The 15,489-nt window shown below is 41.3% G+C and overlaps 2 protein-coding genes across 5 annotated transcripts in view; one reads left to right on the top strand and one right to left on the bottom strand.

Annotated features, from left to right (window-relative positions):
* Positions 1-382: 382 nt before the first annotated feature.
* Positions 383-10,701, bottom strand: atf6b (activating transcription factor 6 beta). Its single transcript, NM_001278804.1, is given in 17 exon segments — positions 383-633; positions 723-807; positions 886-985; positions 1,092-1,159; positions 1,336-1,435; positions 2,207-2,314; positions 2,729-2,932; positions 3,617-3,699; positions 4,057-4,236; positions 4,515-4,672; positions 4,796-4,960; positions 6,061-6,250; positions 6,323-6,396; positions 6,485-6,544; positions 7,140-7,221; positions 8,274-8,353; positions 10,629-10,701. Coding segments are annotated over 17 exon segments (2,061 nt in total).
* A 3,142-nt stretch (positions 10,702-13,843) lies between these two features.
* LOC105355020 (uncharacterized) overlaps positions 13,844-15,489 on the top strand; it is a 109,043-nt gene continuing 107,397 nt past the window's right edge. For 2 of the 4 annotated variants that reach the window (XM_078955089.1, XM_078955088.1), the window contains exon 1: positions 13,844-15,160. Coding sequence is in view for 1 of the 4 variants with exons in the window: in XM_078955090.1 (XP_078811216.1) it covers positions 15,100-15,160 (61 nt within the window). In the remaining 3 variants the exon portion in view is untranslated. The remainder of the gene's footprint in view (positions 15,161-15,489) is intronic. The other 2 variants (XM_078955090.1, XM_078955091.1) reach the window with 2 other exon arrangements.

Below are 15,489 nucleotides of genomic sequence, written 5' to 3'. Positions count from 1 at the left end.
TAGATGACCCCCACTTGGTCCCTCCCCCATCAACGCTTCTGTACATTTGGACCGAACCGGAACCAGAAGGACATAAATATACAAAATCTTCAGCTCTTGATGAAGAGGAGGGGCTTCCAGACTTGACAGAGACCCGTTTTTTCCAGACTGGGGGTGCGGGCTGTGACCCCCACGGCGCCGCCTGCTGCTCGTCTGAAGAAGCTTCAGCTTTAGTGATGCTGGATGTTTTCACGGTTGGACCCCAAATCTCAAGTTATGGATTATATTTTCACGACGGTTCCTGTGAATTTCCATTTTGGACACTTTTCTGACTATTCACGCACGTCCTCGCACTCCTACCTCCGCCTCATGCCGGCGTCACCATGGCAACGCCACCAGCTGATCAGACGTCTGCGGGCGGCAGAGACCGTCTGGGAGTCGCCGCTGCGGGGTGGTGCTGGTGGCGACCTCTGAGCGAGGTGTTGTTGCCGTGGTGATGGTGGGCGCCGTGGTGTGAGGAGGGGGGAGGAGGGGGCGGGTCGCGCAGAGACGGGGGGACGGCGGACGACTTGATGGGGATGATCCGGGTGTCCATGACCTCGCAGTCCACCTGCATCATCATCTCGTAGCCCCGTGAGGAGTTGTAGAGGCTCTCTGAGGAAGAGGAGGGAGACCAACCAGGAAGTCAAACCTCAGCAGCAACGGCGCCGGCAAAGGGAAACGCCGCTTTCAGGCACACTCACCGTTGACGGACATGGCGGGCATCACCAGCGACATTTTGGGCCGGCTGGTTTTGTTGTGGCTGATGGCCGGCAGGAGGAGGTGATCCTGTAGAAAAGAAGCGCCTTTGTCAGCTTTAAAAAAAGGAGCAGCCTCATTCTGACCGCCGGTGAAACGTTTGCGTACCCGTCTGAAGGAGACAACGTAAAACGTGTCCTCTCTGCGATCGATGGCGTCCAGGAAGTCAGTATATGTGACCTCAGGGCCGGAAAGAACCTGCAGCTGACTGAAATGAGGAAAAAGAAAGACAAAAACGTGAAAAACGTCGTCAAATCCTGTCATTTATGATCAGTTTACCGGTTAAAATTCATATTTTAAATGTTCCCCTCTACCTTTCTATGGAGCGGTGAGCCTGGATGGGCAGATATCTGGAGAAGTTCGTCTTCCTCAGCTGAGCTTTCTGATCAGAGCAAAATATAAAATAAAACGTAAAAAAAGGTCATTAACACCTTTGTCTCTAAGGATGTCAAATACAAATGGATTCGTTTCAGTTAGTATATATTTTACAATGATAAATAATCAGATTTTCTCTGATTTGACAAATATTTTAAAAAGTGCTGTTGTTTTTTTTCTAACCTGTGCAATATTTGCTTTTTTAGCCGTCTTTGTTTTTCCTCCGCTCTTCTTCCGGATGCTTTGATGTCGATGGACCCAGCCTCGGAGCTCATCTGCAAGCCTGAAAGTAAATTTAAAAAAATGAAAAACCCCAATTTGTTCCAAATTCAAACTCACAAAGACCAGTTTGAATGTGAGACAGAGCGGAATTTCAGGATGTTTCGGCACAATATAGACGGTAAAATATGCCTCAGAAGGTTTGTTTTTGGTCATAATTCAGAGATCGTTGCACAATCCCATCTGAAAACTCCATCTATAAAGGGACTTAAATTAAAAAGAAAAATGATGAACCTAATTGTGCCGTAAAGAAAATGTTTTTAGTAAAATTTCTCCTTTTCACGGTCAGAAGAATGGGCTGCTTTACCTGGTTTCTGTTGAATTAAAAAACACTATTTTATGTCAAAATAAATCACTTAGAAATTGACACGTTCAAAAAAAATACATACAAATATTTACTATTTTTGAAGAGTTTTTGGCTTTTAATCATTTTGAATTTTGAGCAAATCTATAATTATAAGTCCATTGAAAGAAATGTATAGACTTTAATACGTAGGCCTTAAGAGGCTTGTTTTGAAATGACGTCAACGTTCATTGCTGGTTCCGTTTCTCCATCAAACAACTGTCGTCCTGTCCATCGTTTGGGGACTCAAACGTGGGACTCGAACGCGGGACTCGAACGCGGGACTCGAACGCGGGACTCGAACGCGGGACTCGAACGCGGGACTCGAACGCGGGACTCGAACGCGGGACTCGAACGCGGGACTCGAACGCGGGACTCGAACGTGGGACTCGAACGTGGGACTCGAACGTGGGACTTGAACGTGGAACCCACCTGAGGGACTCTGAGCGATTGAACTGTCGACAGTCGGAGGAGGCGAAGAAACCATCGATGTCCTGCAGGCCCAGGTCCTTCAAGTCTCCGAACAAGCTGCTCAGGTTTCTGCACGCCGTCACAACGCACACAAACAAAAAAACGCACACAAACAAGGACAATGAACGTATTTGATTCAGATGGGGGGGGAGATAAGCTTCTTCAATCGCACTTTAACATCTGAAGGTAAAATTCTTTCCATTTTCTTGCAGACAGATAGAAAAACAAAAACATTGATTGTAAGCAGTAAAAGTGCCTGAAACCCTGAAGATCCGGTTCTGAGATAAAACCGGAAAAACCGGTTTGAAACACACAAATGCTGGGTTTTTCCAGCAAACGGTTGGACTTCCCGACATTTGACAGCTGATCCGGTTCAGCGGCGGAGAACGCCAACGATAACGCGTTTGGCTGCTTTTGAATCCCGTTTTGCCTGAAACATGATGTTCAGCTCTGAGCTTCCGTCATCCGCCGACCGAGCCTCACCTGAACTGATCGGACTCGTATCCCTCCACCTGTGCTCTTCTCCAGCGCTCGTCCCCCCCGTCCTCCTCCGCCTCCGCCTTGTCTTCCACTCGGACGTGAGGCTGAGGAGCGGCCTTCAGCTGCTGCTCGATCTCCAGCAGCCTCCGCCCCGTGTACGACATCTCGTCTTCCTGTAGAGCCTCCGACAGCTTCCTGTCTGTGATGCTGCAGCAACCATTTAGCAAACGTTACATTTAAAAAATACATTCAAAAGAAAATGATTACGTGAAAAGAAAATCTGTTCTGAATATTAGTACTTTTTTAACATTTTATTTATTTATTTGTTCATCAGCAGCTAAGGCTAAAATAAGTAAGGGTTAATGTGAATTATCACTTTTTAACGCACGTCGTGGGAGCCCCTTGTCAGACGGTTGCTTCAGCTAAGTGCGTTAAATATTGATAATGCACACTTCAAAGGCTTTAACCCGCTTATACCATGGTCACTTACACAAGGTGCAGCACCACCGCTGCAGTCAAGATATAAAGCGATATATATATATATGCTGATCTTTCAAATAAAGCATCAGTTCAGGGAGAAAGTTTTCCTCTTACTGCTTGTTTTTGTCCAAATGATGAAGCTAAAGGTTGTTTTAAAGAAGCCGGCGCAGTGATACAAAACATTTAAGCTAGGTGACCGGAACTTCTTTTTGTGCCGTCCGGTTACCACTTTTTAATGCATACCCAGCTGCCAATCAGAATCGAGTATTCACCCGGACCATGATGTAACGTCAATTAATAAAAAATAGAATTACTTAAAACTTTTTGATGAAAGCTAAAATGAATAAACTGATAATCTCCCGATGAGGACATGTTGGGTTTAAAGAATAATGATAATAAAGACTGTGGTACCTGACGGGTCCAAAGCTGAAGGTCATGAACAGCAGAACCGCCATGACGCACACGGCTCTCTTGTTGCTTGTTGACTCGCTGCCCTGAAACAGAAAAAAACAACAAAAAAACATGAAGAACTTGCAAATTCACCCAAAAAAATAGTTTTTGCCACAAACACCCCTGTCACACACTTTGAAATTCCTTTATTGTTTTTCTAACAACAGGTTTTACACGTTTAGCTGTTTTGTTTCTTGGGATTTCATCTTTCCTACTTTCTCTTTATTCACAGCTACTTCCTGAATGTCACTGCAGAAGCGATGCTTTCCCGGTAACTCCAGAGTCTGAGCGGATCTCATTACACCAAAGAGGAGTCTGATGAGGTTTAGCAACTTCTGCTACAATTCATGCTTTTGTTCTGGACAAACGTTGGTCTGCTTTTTGTTAAATGGAGCGCTCACCTCCTTCCCAGCCAGTCTCTCCCTCAACGCCTGGTTCTCCTTGCGGAGTCTTTCGTTCTCCTGCTGCGCCTCCCTCAGCTGCGCCTCCAGGTTCTGCAGATACTCCTTCTTCTTCTTTCTGGATTGGCACGCAGACTCGCGGTTCTTGATCATTCGCTGTTGTCGCTTCAGCACCTTCATCTTCCATGAGGAGGAGGAGACAAATAATTAAGAAACTGGGAAGAGTAAAGCAAACAGAATTCTATTGTGATGAGCGACTAGAAGAAGGAATTCAGAAAGAGACCTGAGGGGAGACATGATTTACTTTGACTGATGTGACCCAAAGCTGGAAGGAACTAACATAACCTGAGAGTCAAAGCCTTTTTCAGATCTTCCCTCTGCTCACTTTTAGCTGAAAGTACAAGTTCACCATCCATACTGACATGAAGTGTGTGAGTCACCGCATGCTGCCTACTCACATCGATGTCGCCGGAGCTGTTGCCGGGCAACGCTGCCGTCTGGATGATGGACTTGCTGGCCGCCGGGCTGGAGCAGTGCTGGGAAACGCTGGGAGAGACGGGCTCCATCTTCACGATGGCCGGAGCCGAGCTGAGGCAGACCGGCGGGGAGAGGACGACTGAAGGGCGAGAGATCAGAGGAAGGTGAGGCGGCGCCGCTTCAACCGGACGCATCAGGATTTCTAACCACTTTCCTGTCATGTGCAGACTAATTATAATGTATTATTGCAAATTCTCCTTACCGGGTCTTGCTTGGTCCACAGAGGGGAGACCCTGCAGTATCAGGGTCTTTGCTGCTGTGGGGGCCTGGGTGACAGGAAGAGCGGTGACGCACACGGGCCGAGGCTGGATGGGGGGTTTGGTACTCAGGATGCTGCTGGCCTTTAATGTTGCTGAGCTCTGCAGGACTGAAGGAAGGACAGCGACGTCAACACCTTTTGACTCTCGGAGAGCTGATAGCGTTTCCCCAAAAACACAAACCTGGAGGCTTTTTGCTTCAGTATAAACCCCGGCATGGCGAATGTTATGATCTCGACATTCATTCATCCAATAATCCACATCTCCATTTGGGAAAAGACCAGACCACAAATGATTTGTGTTTGGAATAGAAATGATCTTTTCTTTGGTCAGAGCGTCATGTGACAAATAAATAAAAAATCGTTTTTCACAATGCTGGCTTTATCTCCATAGCAACAATTGTATTTTTTCCTCGCCTGGGGGGGACGAACACGTCTATGAAATTTATAGACGAATTGGTAAAAGTGAACTTTTGGATTTTCATGGCAACTGAGGTTTTTTTTGTTAGCCACGCCTACATTCCTAATGTCATATTGTTTCCTTCAGCTGGAGAAACGGTTCATGCTTTACATCGTCACCATATTCTGTTTGAAAATGTTTGAGCGACAGTAGAACGCCGCCTCTGCAAACTCGCCACGCCGACGCCGTTGGACTTATTTTATTTTCAACCATTTTTCCGAAGTAGCTTCCAAACGCTGCTCGAGGAGTTAGGAGATGATGCATCTGAGTTTAAACTTGTGGCCTGTTCTAAAGATGACTGTTTTTTTCTATTTGAGGTCAAAGGTCAAAGAAAGTTGGCTTGTATCTTTAGGCTTAACAGAGGTGTGGCGTGTCATGTAGTTCACTAGAAGAAAAGGTTTTCCTAACTTTGCTGCAAATCCAACCTTTAGGCCCTGCGGCCATCCCATAATCATTTTAAAACATGTCTTTAAATATCCCCGACACGTGTGTTTTGGTTTTGTTTGTGAATTTTGGGTGAAAAAAAGAGATTTTGGTCCCATTCGTTAATTGACGGTTTCTCCCACTGTGATGTCATCCTTTTTTCAGGGGGGGTTGCTCACTGGGTCAAAAGTTCAGCCACGTTTTTGCTAAATGCGCGTTAGGCAGTGGCGTGGACCAGATTCTAGATCTCCATACTGATTTGGATTGCTGCTTCTACATCTAGGAGTGTAAACTGGGTTTAGTTGGATGTCACGGTGCTGCTGCATACCTGCCGTCTGTGTCTGAATGCTGCTGATGACAGACGTGGTTAACGCCGCCTGCGTCACGGTGGGAACCTGGCTCTGGGGCGGGGGCAACGACGTGGTCGCCACAGTAACCTCCATGGTTCCCACGGGAGGCGACAGCACGTCTCCGTACATGTACGGGGGGGTCGGGGGGTTTTCCCCCTTCACTGTGATCTGAGAAACAGAAACGTGGATTTTTCCAACTCTGGTGGCAGGAAATATAAAAATGAAAGAAGCTCCACTGACCTGCGGGTCGGGGGACGAACAATCCGACTCCAGGGAGGACGCTGGAGAGGGAGGCTCTGCTTTCACCTGAAACACTGGAAACACACACAGATCAAAGGTTTCCGTGACAACGAGAAAGTCAAACGCACAGAACGGGGTTCAGAGTAAAAACTACAGACGTACACATCTCCACGGGTAACGGCTCTGCTATTCTCATTTCATTCTTGATCACAGAGGCGTCTCCTGGAAATACAGAGAGAAAAACACCATCCTTAAAAAAATTCAGGCTCTTTCAATTCTAAATTTATGTCAATATCAACCCTTTTTGGAAAAATCTAATTATCAAATTAACACAATACAGAGACTGAGAACTGCTCTTTTATAAATGTTGATAAACGTTTTTCTGTCAAGCAGAGGTTTTGTCATGTAATTCTTTCACAGAAATACTAGATAACATTGAAAATTGGCTCAAGGGTGTTCTTTTGTTTTTCCCCTGATGTTTACAGGACAAAAACATGTTTGACTTTACACCAAAAAGTACAAAATAATGTTGTCCTGGCCTGAAAAATGTCATGTTTGCCATCAAGAGTGTTTTGTGTGGAAAAGGCTTGCAGATTATAATTCCAAGAGTTGCTGAGCTTTTATCAAAAAAAGGAACTTTTTCTAAAACAATCTAGAATACAGATCCCCCCCCCCCCCTCTGTTTAGTTACCGTCACGTTGGTCATAAAAACGTTCATGTCTGCTCTGCAGAGGCTGAAGCAGCCGCAGCGCAGACGAGGCATCGCGTAAACAAAAACTCTGAAGTGGTTTACGGTTACCAGGTTGCTGGTCTGTACCTGTGAGAAGGTTGTCGTCAAGGTGTCGCCATGGCGACGTGCGGTTATCAGGATCGAGGGTGAGCACGAGATCATTGTCGAACTGCAAGAGTGTTAAAAAACAAAACAACAACAACAGAAAAGTCAGGATGTATCAAAGATGCCAGTCAATGCACAGCTAGCATGAATTTATATTTGTTAAATAGTTTCCTGCCTCAGTTTTTGCTCATATGATCTGATATTTCAGCAGAATTTACAGATTATGTGAGCGACTGTTATGAAATGACTGGGAAAGAAAGTCCAAAACCAGCTGAACGTGAGGAAGGACTAAAGAAGACGACATCTGTCCGTGTTACAATGAAGACGCAGCTCACTGAGGTTTTAAAGGACTGAAAGTATTTTAGTCTCCTCTTTCTCAACAACAGTGGCCAAAACTATCAACAACACAAATTATGGTACTAGGGGTGTCCTGATCAGGTTTTTCTGAGTCCTGATCGGATAAAAAATAACTCATCAATGTAACAGTTTTATTAGTTTTGGTTGTTCCTTTTAAAGAGAATATGGAATTCTTTATTTAAAACCTTTTTTTCCTACAGTAGTTAATTCTGCTTTCTGCCAAAGAGAAATAAAATAGGATCAGGTCTTAAGGGCTTCAATCCCCGTTTTTCATCTCACGGCCGTCTGTCTGTCAGAAGCTGCTCACGTTGAAAAGAAACAAAAAGGTGGATTTTTTTTCTGTTAAAATGCGTTTGTTGGATGTCGTTTTGCCTTAAGACAACCCAACTGTGACACTTGCTGTCAGTTTAAAAAGTATTTTAAAAGAGTTATTGATCCTGAATCTGTGAAGATCTCACTAGCTTAGCTGAACTGACATTGTAGTGATCCGTTCATGACATGCAGACTTTTAGTTAAGTATTTATCTGGAATAATAAGCTAATATAAAGCATAACAGTAAATTAAATGTCCAAAACGGATCCGATTTTTGATCCAGTCATGATCACGTGATCGGATCGGGACATCCCCACAAATGACCACCAGAAACTAAAACGTGTAACGTGTGAAAGTGCACACAGGCCATGAGAAAAGTGCGTTTATGGAGGCGTCCTCCACAGACGCTAGCTTTGGGGGAGCGGATGCTTCCTCTGGCGTTCTTACCGCTGCGTCGTATTTCAACCCTCGGCTGAAGTCCGGATCGTCGCCCTCCTCCATGCTCTCACACTGATACAGACAGGCATCTGCAAAACGCCAGAGCAGGCTTAGAAAACTGAATATCACACAGAAATGTTCCAAAACAAACTAAAACAGAGCTTTTCTGTACCAAAACTGCATACAAGAGGACTTTTTCATTTCCTATTTAGTGTAGACTGAACAGTTTCCCAAACAATGCAAAACAGAAGATTGTTGCTGATATTTTAACAAAAACTTTAATAAAAAGGACAAGATTTGAGTTAATATAGGTAGAAAAGGCAGAAATAAAGACAGCTGAGAGCTAATATATCTAATTTTGGATCAATTGGAAGGAAACCAGTTTTTTTCCTTTCATTTCCTTTTTCTTTCCATCAGTACACAAGTTCAAAACTCAATTCATTTTCAATTTTATTCAATCAGTTGGGTGTATCTTTGTCAATTAATGATACGAAAACTTATTCTGATGATGTTGGAATTGCTTTTTTACATCTATAATCACTTAAAACAAAAGGATAAAAGTTTCCACAAAATAATTGTGATTTTTTTGTATCCAAAAACTGACTGAGAAGAAAAAAATTATTCAAACGACTAAGAAGAAAAATCGCTTCATGGGTTTAAAAGGACTATATCATGCAAAATGAACTTCTTGAGCTTTTTAAGTATATTATGTTAATTCCCCAAATAACAACCTCAAATCATGCATTTCTGATCATTCCTCTAAAAACCTTCCCTCTGAGAACCAGCCCCACCCAATACACGAAAACATTGTGACATCACAAAGTGTGGAACAGCCCCTTCCAAGAAGAGTCTGCTCTGTAAGCCCCACCCTCAGGTTAACACAAACATTGGTCGATTGACCTGTATTGTGTTCGGCTGTTTGTTTTCGTGGATAAAATGCAAAAACGCTGCCCAGGCCAGCTATAGGTTGACGTCGTGTAATGGGCGTGACCCACAAGGAGAGAAAGGCGGAGCCTCAAAGATCAAGTTGTCTTACTTTCAATTACAAAAATTGATCTGTGCCAAAGTATACATTATCATTTATATGGATATAATTTACTCTGAAAGGCTTGAGAACAACGTGATATAAGTCATAGTAAGTGCAAAATGCATTTTCGTAAAAATTTAAGAGTCGTTTCGTACATTTTTAGACCACGATCTACTTTCTTTTAAACGTTTACTACACGTAACATTGCAAAGAAATATACAAATTAAATAAGCAAACATCCGCATCTGCACAGTAAATGGGGCCAAAACAAATACTCCGATCAAACATGATTTTCAAGTTCAGTCAGCATCCATGATATTTTACAGCAGCTTTCTCTGCAGCTCTGAAGTTTGAACTCTGGACTGCAGCAGGTCACGTGATTCACGTGCAGTAAAAGTGAGCAGGTGTGTCACCAAGACAGAGCTGGATGTTTCTGCTGCTCACACCTTCATTCATAAATCCTGAACATGAAAGTACAGACTAGATGTATGAAACAGTGTATTATAACACTGGGAAGCCAGACTTTTCCCTTCCAGACTGTTTTTTAATGTTAAAGTAAAGTGTGGTGATAAAAACAACACCAGAATACCTGATCTGCTTCCTGGTTTATCTGCTGCCTGCAGAGGGTCAGTGGTACAATAGGTGACTATTTAAGACTTCAGTTCCTTCAAATCAGGAAAGGTGTTGCTGTTTTTTTGTTTTAAGCTTTTCTTGCACTAATTCAACTCGAGCTTTACGATTTGACTGTCAAATGTACGGACTGAAAAACAAGGGAATGTTTGGAAACTGGCGTGAAAAAAAATGAACAAGACAGAACAAAACCAACCATAATTATTACCGTAGAAAATGTGATTTTTATTTTTACCATGTTTGGGATTAAAGGGTCGAAAATCTGATTTTCAAACACAACGGAGTAAAAAGCGACACAAAGAAAAGATTAGACTAAAAACACACAACTTTTCGAAAATATTAAGCTAGATATAAACAGAAATGCTGAGACGTGGTTGTATAAAATGTGCGGTCACGTTTCCACGCACCGTGAGGATGCTAAACAGGCATGTCCGGGTCTGCTGGTTACGGAAGCACGCGCGCATTACGGCCCAACCGCGCGTGAAGGAATCTACGCCAACATTTAACCGCATAACCATAAAATACAGGACTTTACGTCTGCAAAAACCGGGGTAAATGAAGATGAAGGGACACCTGGAGGCTTTGTGGTCCCGCTGCTGTTGGCTACACCTCGCCTTGCAGCTGCTACGCCAACAACACCCCCCGTTTTTCAATAATCACACCCAAAGCCAAGCAGCCCCCCCATCGCTACTTTCACGTCATCTTACCCCAATCTTCGCTCGTTAGCAGGTTATCTGCGAAGAATCGGCTGTCCAGGTCAGACAGTAAATCCGTAGTCATCGCCACAGAAGCGGTGCGTGTTTGGAAAGTCTGCAGACAGACAGTCAGCGACGCGTTAAGGTTAACGGCTAGCAAAAAAAAAATACACAGAATCCTGCCTCGAAGCTAATCACGAAGCAGCCACAACGAGGCTAACTGCGATTTGTTAGCATAATGTAAACTGATGGTCACTTCTTAGTGGTAAAAAATGGGTAGTTCATTTATTCTTCTACAGATAAATCAGTCTTCCTTTTCGCTTCACATAGGACTGACGAGGAAATGCTGTTTCTAGAAGGTTAACGCCTACTTTGAGGAGAGCAACCAATGGGTAGCTATGAACGCCTGATTGACAATAAATCTGACCAATCAAATGTGTCAGGGACTTCGACTGGTATCTGAAGAACTTAATGGCATATTAGCATGAGAGGACACGCCTTCAAAACGATTCCGACCAATCAAATGGTATCCTTTTGATTGACAGGTGAGTAGACTACTAAAAATCCCGATTGACAATCTCAGCAGCCAATCACAGATTTGCCCAAAAAAACAATTTTGACTGAGCTCACGTGGATCGAGGCGTTGTTTGAATATACATTTTATATATACAGTATATAAATATTTCAGTATAAAACACTTCAATATAAAAAATATACGTTTTTTGCAATGACTTTTACTTAAAATATATATTTTAAAAAGCTTAATTTAACCAAAAAAACACTATAAAATAGTAGTGTGTGTTAATAATGTTATTTTCTACTGACATAAAGGCAAATGGGTGTTAATGGGAATAATTAAATTGATGAAAAACAAACAAAACAAAAACTCCAAAGTAATTCACAAATCTTTCCAAGATGAGGGATGAGTCAGTTCGACATAATTAAAAAATAATCTTATTAAAGGGTCTAATTAGTTCTACATCTTTGAATAAATCAAAGCGAATATCTTAATTTGTTCAAACTATTCAAATAAAAGCCTCTTTGGCGTTTTTGATGATTTTATGAGCTGCCTGTATAAATATGAGCAGATAAACACACATACAAGGTCTAATTTACAGCTTCCCACTCTAAGTCACTCTCATTTTTCTTCTCTTCCAGTTATATTGAGTGATTTCATTTACTGTTGGTTCTTTCCTTTAATAAACTGGGAGTGATGAAGAGTCATTGCTAAATCCATCTGCACTTACTGTCTTTTGTACCAATTTCATTGATTTTCATGCTCAGTATTACTTTAACAAAACAACTACGTCAGTAACATCAACTTTGTCATCACCAAACCCAAGTAACAGGACAATGTATAATTTTTGTATTTTGCACAAAAATGTAATTTAATTGATGACTCCAGCGAGTTCACTTCAGATTAACTTGTTTAACACCCAAAAACATGAAAAATCTAAGTAAAATATATTGTATTTCTATTCTATTCTTTTCTACTGTTCTTTTTTTAGACATTTTCCCTTCTGTGTTGATGAAAGCAGCAATCCTCGTTCTTTTGACAATCATCAAAATTATTTGCTTTATGTGGAGACAATATGGATTGAAAAGAAGAGGTCAAGTCAGTGTATACAATAAAAAAGTTCTATAGCAAACATATTTGACTATTTTTACAAGTGTTATGTTTATACAATCTCAGTTTCATGTGACCGTTTTATCAGATTCAGATAATTGAGTTATGTGATGTTCTGAACAAAGAATTTCAAAACATTTTTAAACTCTGAGAATATGTTAGAGTAAATTATTTTCAACAGGATGTGGGCCAAAAAGGTGTCAACAGATTCAGCAACTGTCCCTCTTAGAAAGATGTGAGAGGCTAACCTTAACCCTGTACAATGGGTTTTTTAAGGAAACTTTGGATCTTGCTAACGAGACAGAGGTCTCAGAAATGCACGTATCAAATACGATACATATGGGGTTAAGAGGCTCTTCAGGCCCACACCTGTATCAATGGCACTGGTTATCTGTAAAAAAGTGAGGACAGTTTGCAGAATCTGAGACTGCCAAGCTCTTTTTTTTCCCCTTGTGTATGTGATGAACTTACTTTTCTTGCAAGAAGCTGAAAAACAAAGTCTCCATACATACAAAAGCTTATAGTACACAAAAAGAACAAAGAAATGTGGATTATTCTAAAAAAACAAGTAGTTAAAATCTTCAAAGTGGTATTGATCATCATTTCTTCTTCGCAGTGCTTTACTCCCTGAGTATCACTTCACAGACTCTTCCAATAGATTATTGTTTGTTATACTGCCACCTGCTGGAGGAATAGAGAAGACAACAATTCTGTCTCCTCCTTTAGTTGACGATTTTTGAATACCTAAAAATCAATAAATATATCATATGTATTATATTAAATCATATAATATATTATTTGTTTGAATAACCTCTATGTTTTTTATGTTTGTAGATGTTCATGTTTTTCCCAGTCAAACAAAAAAAAAATCCAGCATTTGATCAATTTAACTTAAATAATTCCTTCACATTGTGGACTGTGCTGGTATGTGGTTATTCTTTTGGTGGGGGAAATGTAATCTAGCAAAAAGGTTTTAGTTTTTCCTCACATAACTTTTGTTTGTTTTGCTGAGATGCCACAAACATCCATTGGGAGGCGACAGTGTTCATTTAGTACAGTGGAAAAGACACAGGTGGATTTAAATGACTCTTCATAACTCCCAGTTTATTGAAGGAAAGAACCAACAGTAAATAAAGCATTGTTTTTACTGGTAAATATTAGTGTTTGTATTTGATTGTTGCTCCCGCACCTCTGCATAATCATTAACCACTGTGGTTTGATGTTTGATCATTATTGTTTCTGTCTTACTAAACACAAGCAGCAAAATCAATATAAATATATAATCAATATACCGGTAAGTTATTGATGTCAAACGCTCAGTGAGCTGAGTTCCTGTTCTAAACAGAAACTGTTTGTTCAAACGTTTGAAAATTTGAAAACCACTTTTTTGCAACCAGATGTTTTATTTTAGCAAGATAAACCCTTTTGGGTAATTTTAATAAAATTCCCATGATGCTGAATATTGAGCCTTATTACATTATATTTTCTGCATTGCACGCAATGCATCAGCAACCAGAAGTACTAAAAACCAACAGTAAATAAAGTGAAGTTTAGTTTAGACGTTTTGATTGTAGTTTCTGCTGCTCCACTTGAATCTTTTATGGTTGTGGTCCGTCATCATACATATCCACAGCAGAATGCAGAATGTCTTTGGTTTTTAGTTCCTTCTCTGTTGTGGAATCCAAAAATAAAAACTCCAGAATTCTCTGAAATAGCCTCTTCTTTTATTCTATTGAAAAGTATAAATATGAAGTGATGATCTCATCTGTGATCTGAGCTTGGGTTGCTTATTCAAAGGAAATAAGATGGAGGGTGTGAACATTCTTGTTAGAGTTGATCACAGAAAGGGCTGTAGTGGTTAGCACCCTCCTCTCACAGCTAGAAGGCCCTGCTTGGCCCTCCTGGCTGACTCTTTTCTGTGTGGAATTAGCGTGTTCTCCCTGTGCATGTGTGGGTTTTCTCCAGCTTCCACCCACAGTACAAAAACAATGCTTCATAGATTATTTGGTGACTCTTAATTGCCCCTAGGTGTGCATGGGAATGTGAGTGTGTGGTCCTGTGATGGACTGTTGACCCGTTCAGGGTGAATCCAACAGTTGCTGGGTTGGCTCCTAAAAGGGATAAAGTGGGTTCCCAAAAGATCCAGAGACATCCAGAGCATCGGGTCACATGATTTGATTTGGTTAAGGTTTGAAAAAGAAAAGTATTTGCTCTTTTTATACCAGAATGGGTTTGTAGGATCCCTGGAAGAACAATGATTAAGTAAAAAACTTGCATGTTGGCAGAAGAGTTTCTGTTTCCCATTTCTGTGATACAAGCAGCAGATTTGGATTTTGGGTGGAGACAAATTGTGAAGGCTAGTGTCTCTTTACTCTAAATGAGTCTGTAATATTCTAGTTCCTGCAAAAGTTTCAAAGTACCTCCAGTGACCGTCATGTTGAAACTATTCTCAATTTCCTGTGTCACTCCGGAGCGTCTCCTAAAAGCTCGTCTCTTGATCCCAAACTACTCACCAGTTGGGATTCGTCCATGACCATGACTGTGGTGATGGACATGATGTCTCGTCCAAGGATCTGCAGTTCCATGCTAAACCTTGATAGGACAACAACGGCTCTTTTCCAAAAACTTCAACATACAACAGACAGAGCAGAGCACAGAAAAAGGTGTGAGTAGTGACACAGAAAAAACACACGCTTTTTCTCTCACTTTAAAGTTGTTTTCATCTCATGGCACAGCAAAGTCCTTTAACCGCTGAGCAACATTAAACCACCAATTCACATATGTAAGAACACCATCAGCAGAGTTCCTGTTGAGCTTTTGGTGACTGTTTGCTCAGATCTTTCAGGCTCTGTCACGATGAGCATTTCACTCTGCTGCTGCCTGATCGTCTTTGCTCTCACTTCTCATGTTGCTGCAGGTGAGAAACGTTTGAAAAGTTTTTATAGTTTAGTGATTCTTAGCATAATTATGAGCATTATAAAAAACTGAAGCAGCAAAACTCAACACCAGTTGTGTCAAAATATAAATGCTGAGTTCCTGGAAACTGTTCATACGTTCAGTCTAAAACAAACTTGAACTTCCTTTCTTGTAACTTTTGAAAATGTAATCCTCTATGTTTGTAACATTTTTACCAGCTTTAAATTTTACAGGAGAAAAAGAGCATGTCTAATTTAAAATGTGAAAGAATTTAGAATTTGATTTATTTATGAATGCTCTTCAAAGCTTTGGCATTTTTGAATGTTTGAA

This window comes from Oryzias latipes, chromosome 11 (assembly GCF_053564925.1).
Source record: "Oryzias latipes strain Hd-rR chromosome 11, Olatipes_Hd-rR_3.1".
Lineage (NCBI taxonomy): Eukaryota > Metazoa > Chordata > Actinopteri > Beloniformes > Adrianichthyidae > Oryzias > Oryzias latipes.
The sequence above is the reverse complement of the archived record's forward strand: the minus strand, read 5'-3'. Positions and strand labels throughout refer to the sequence as shown.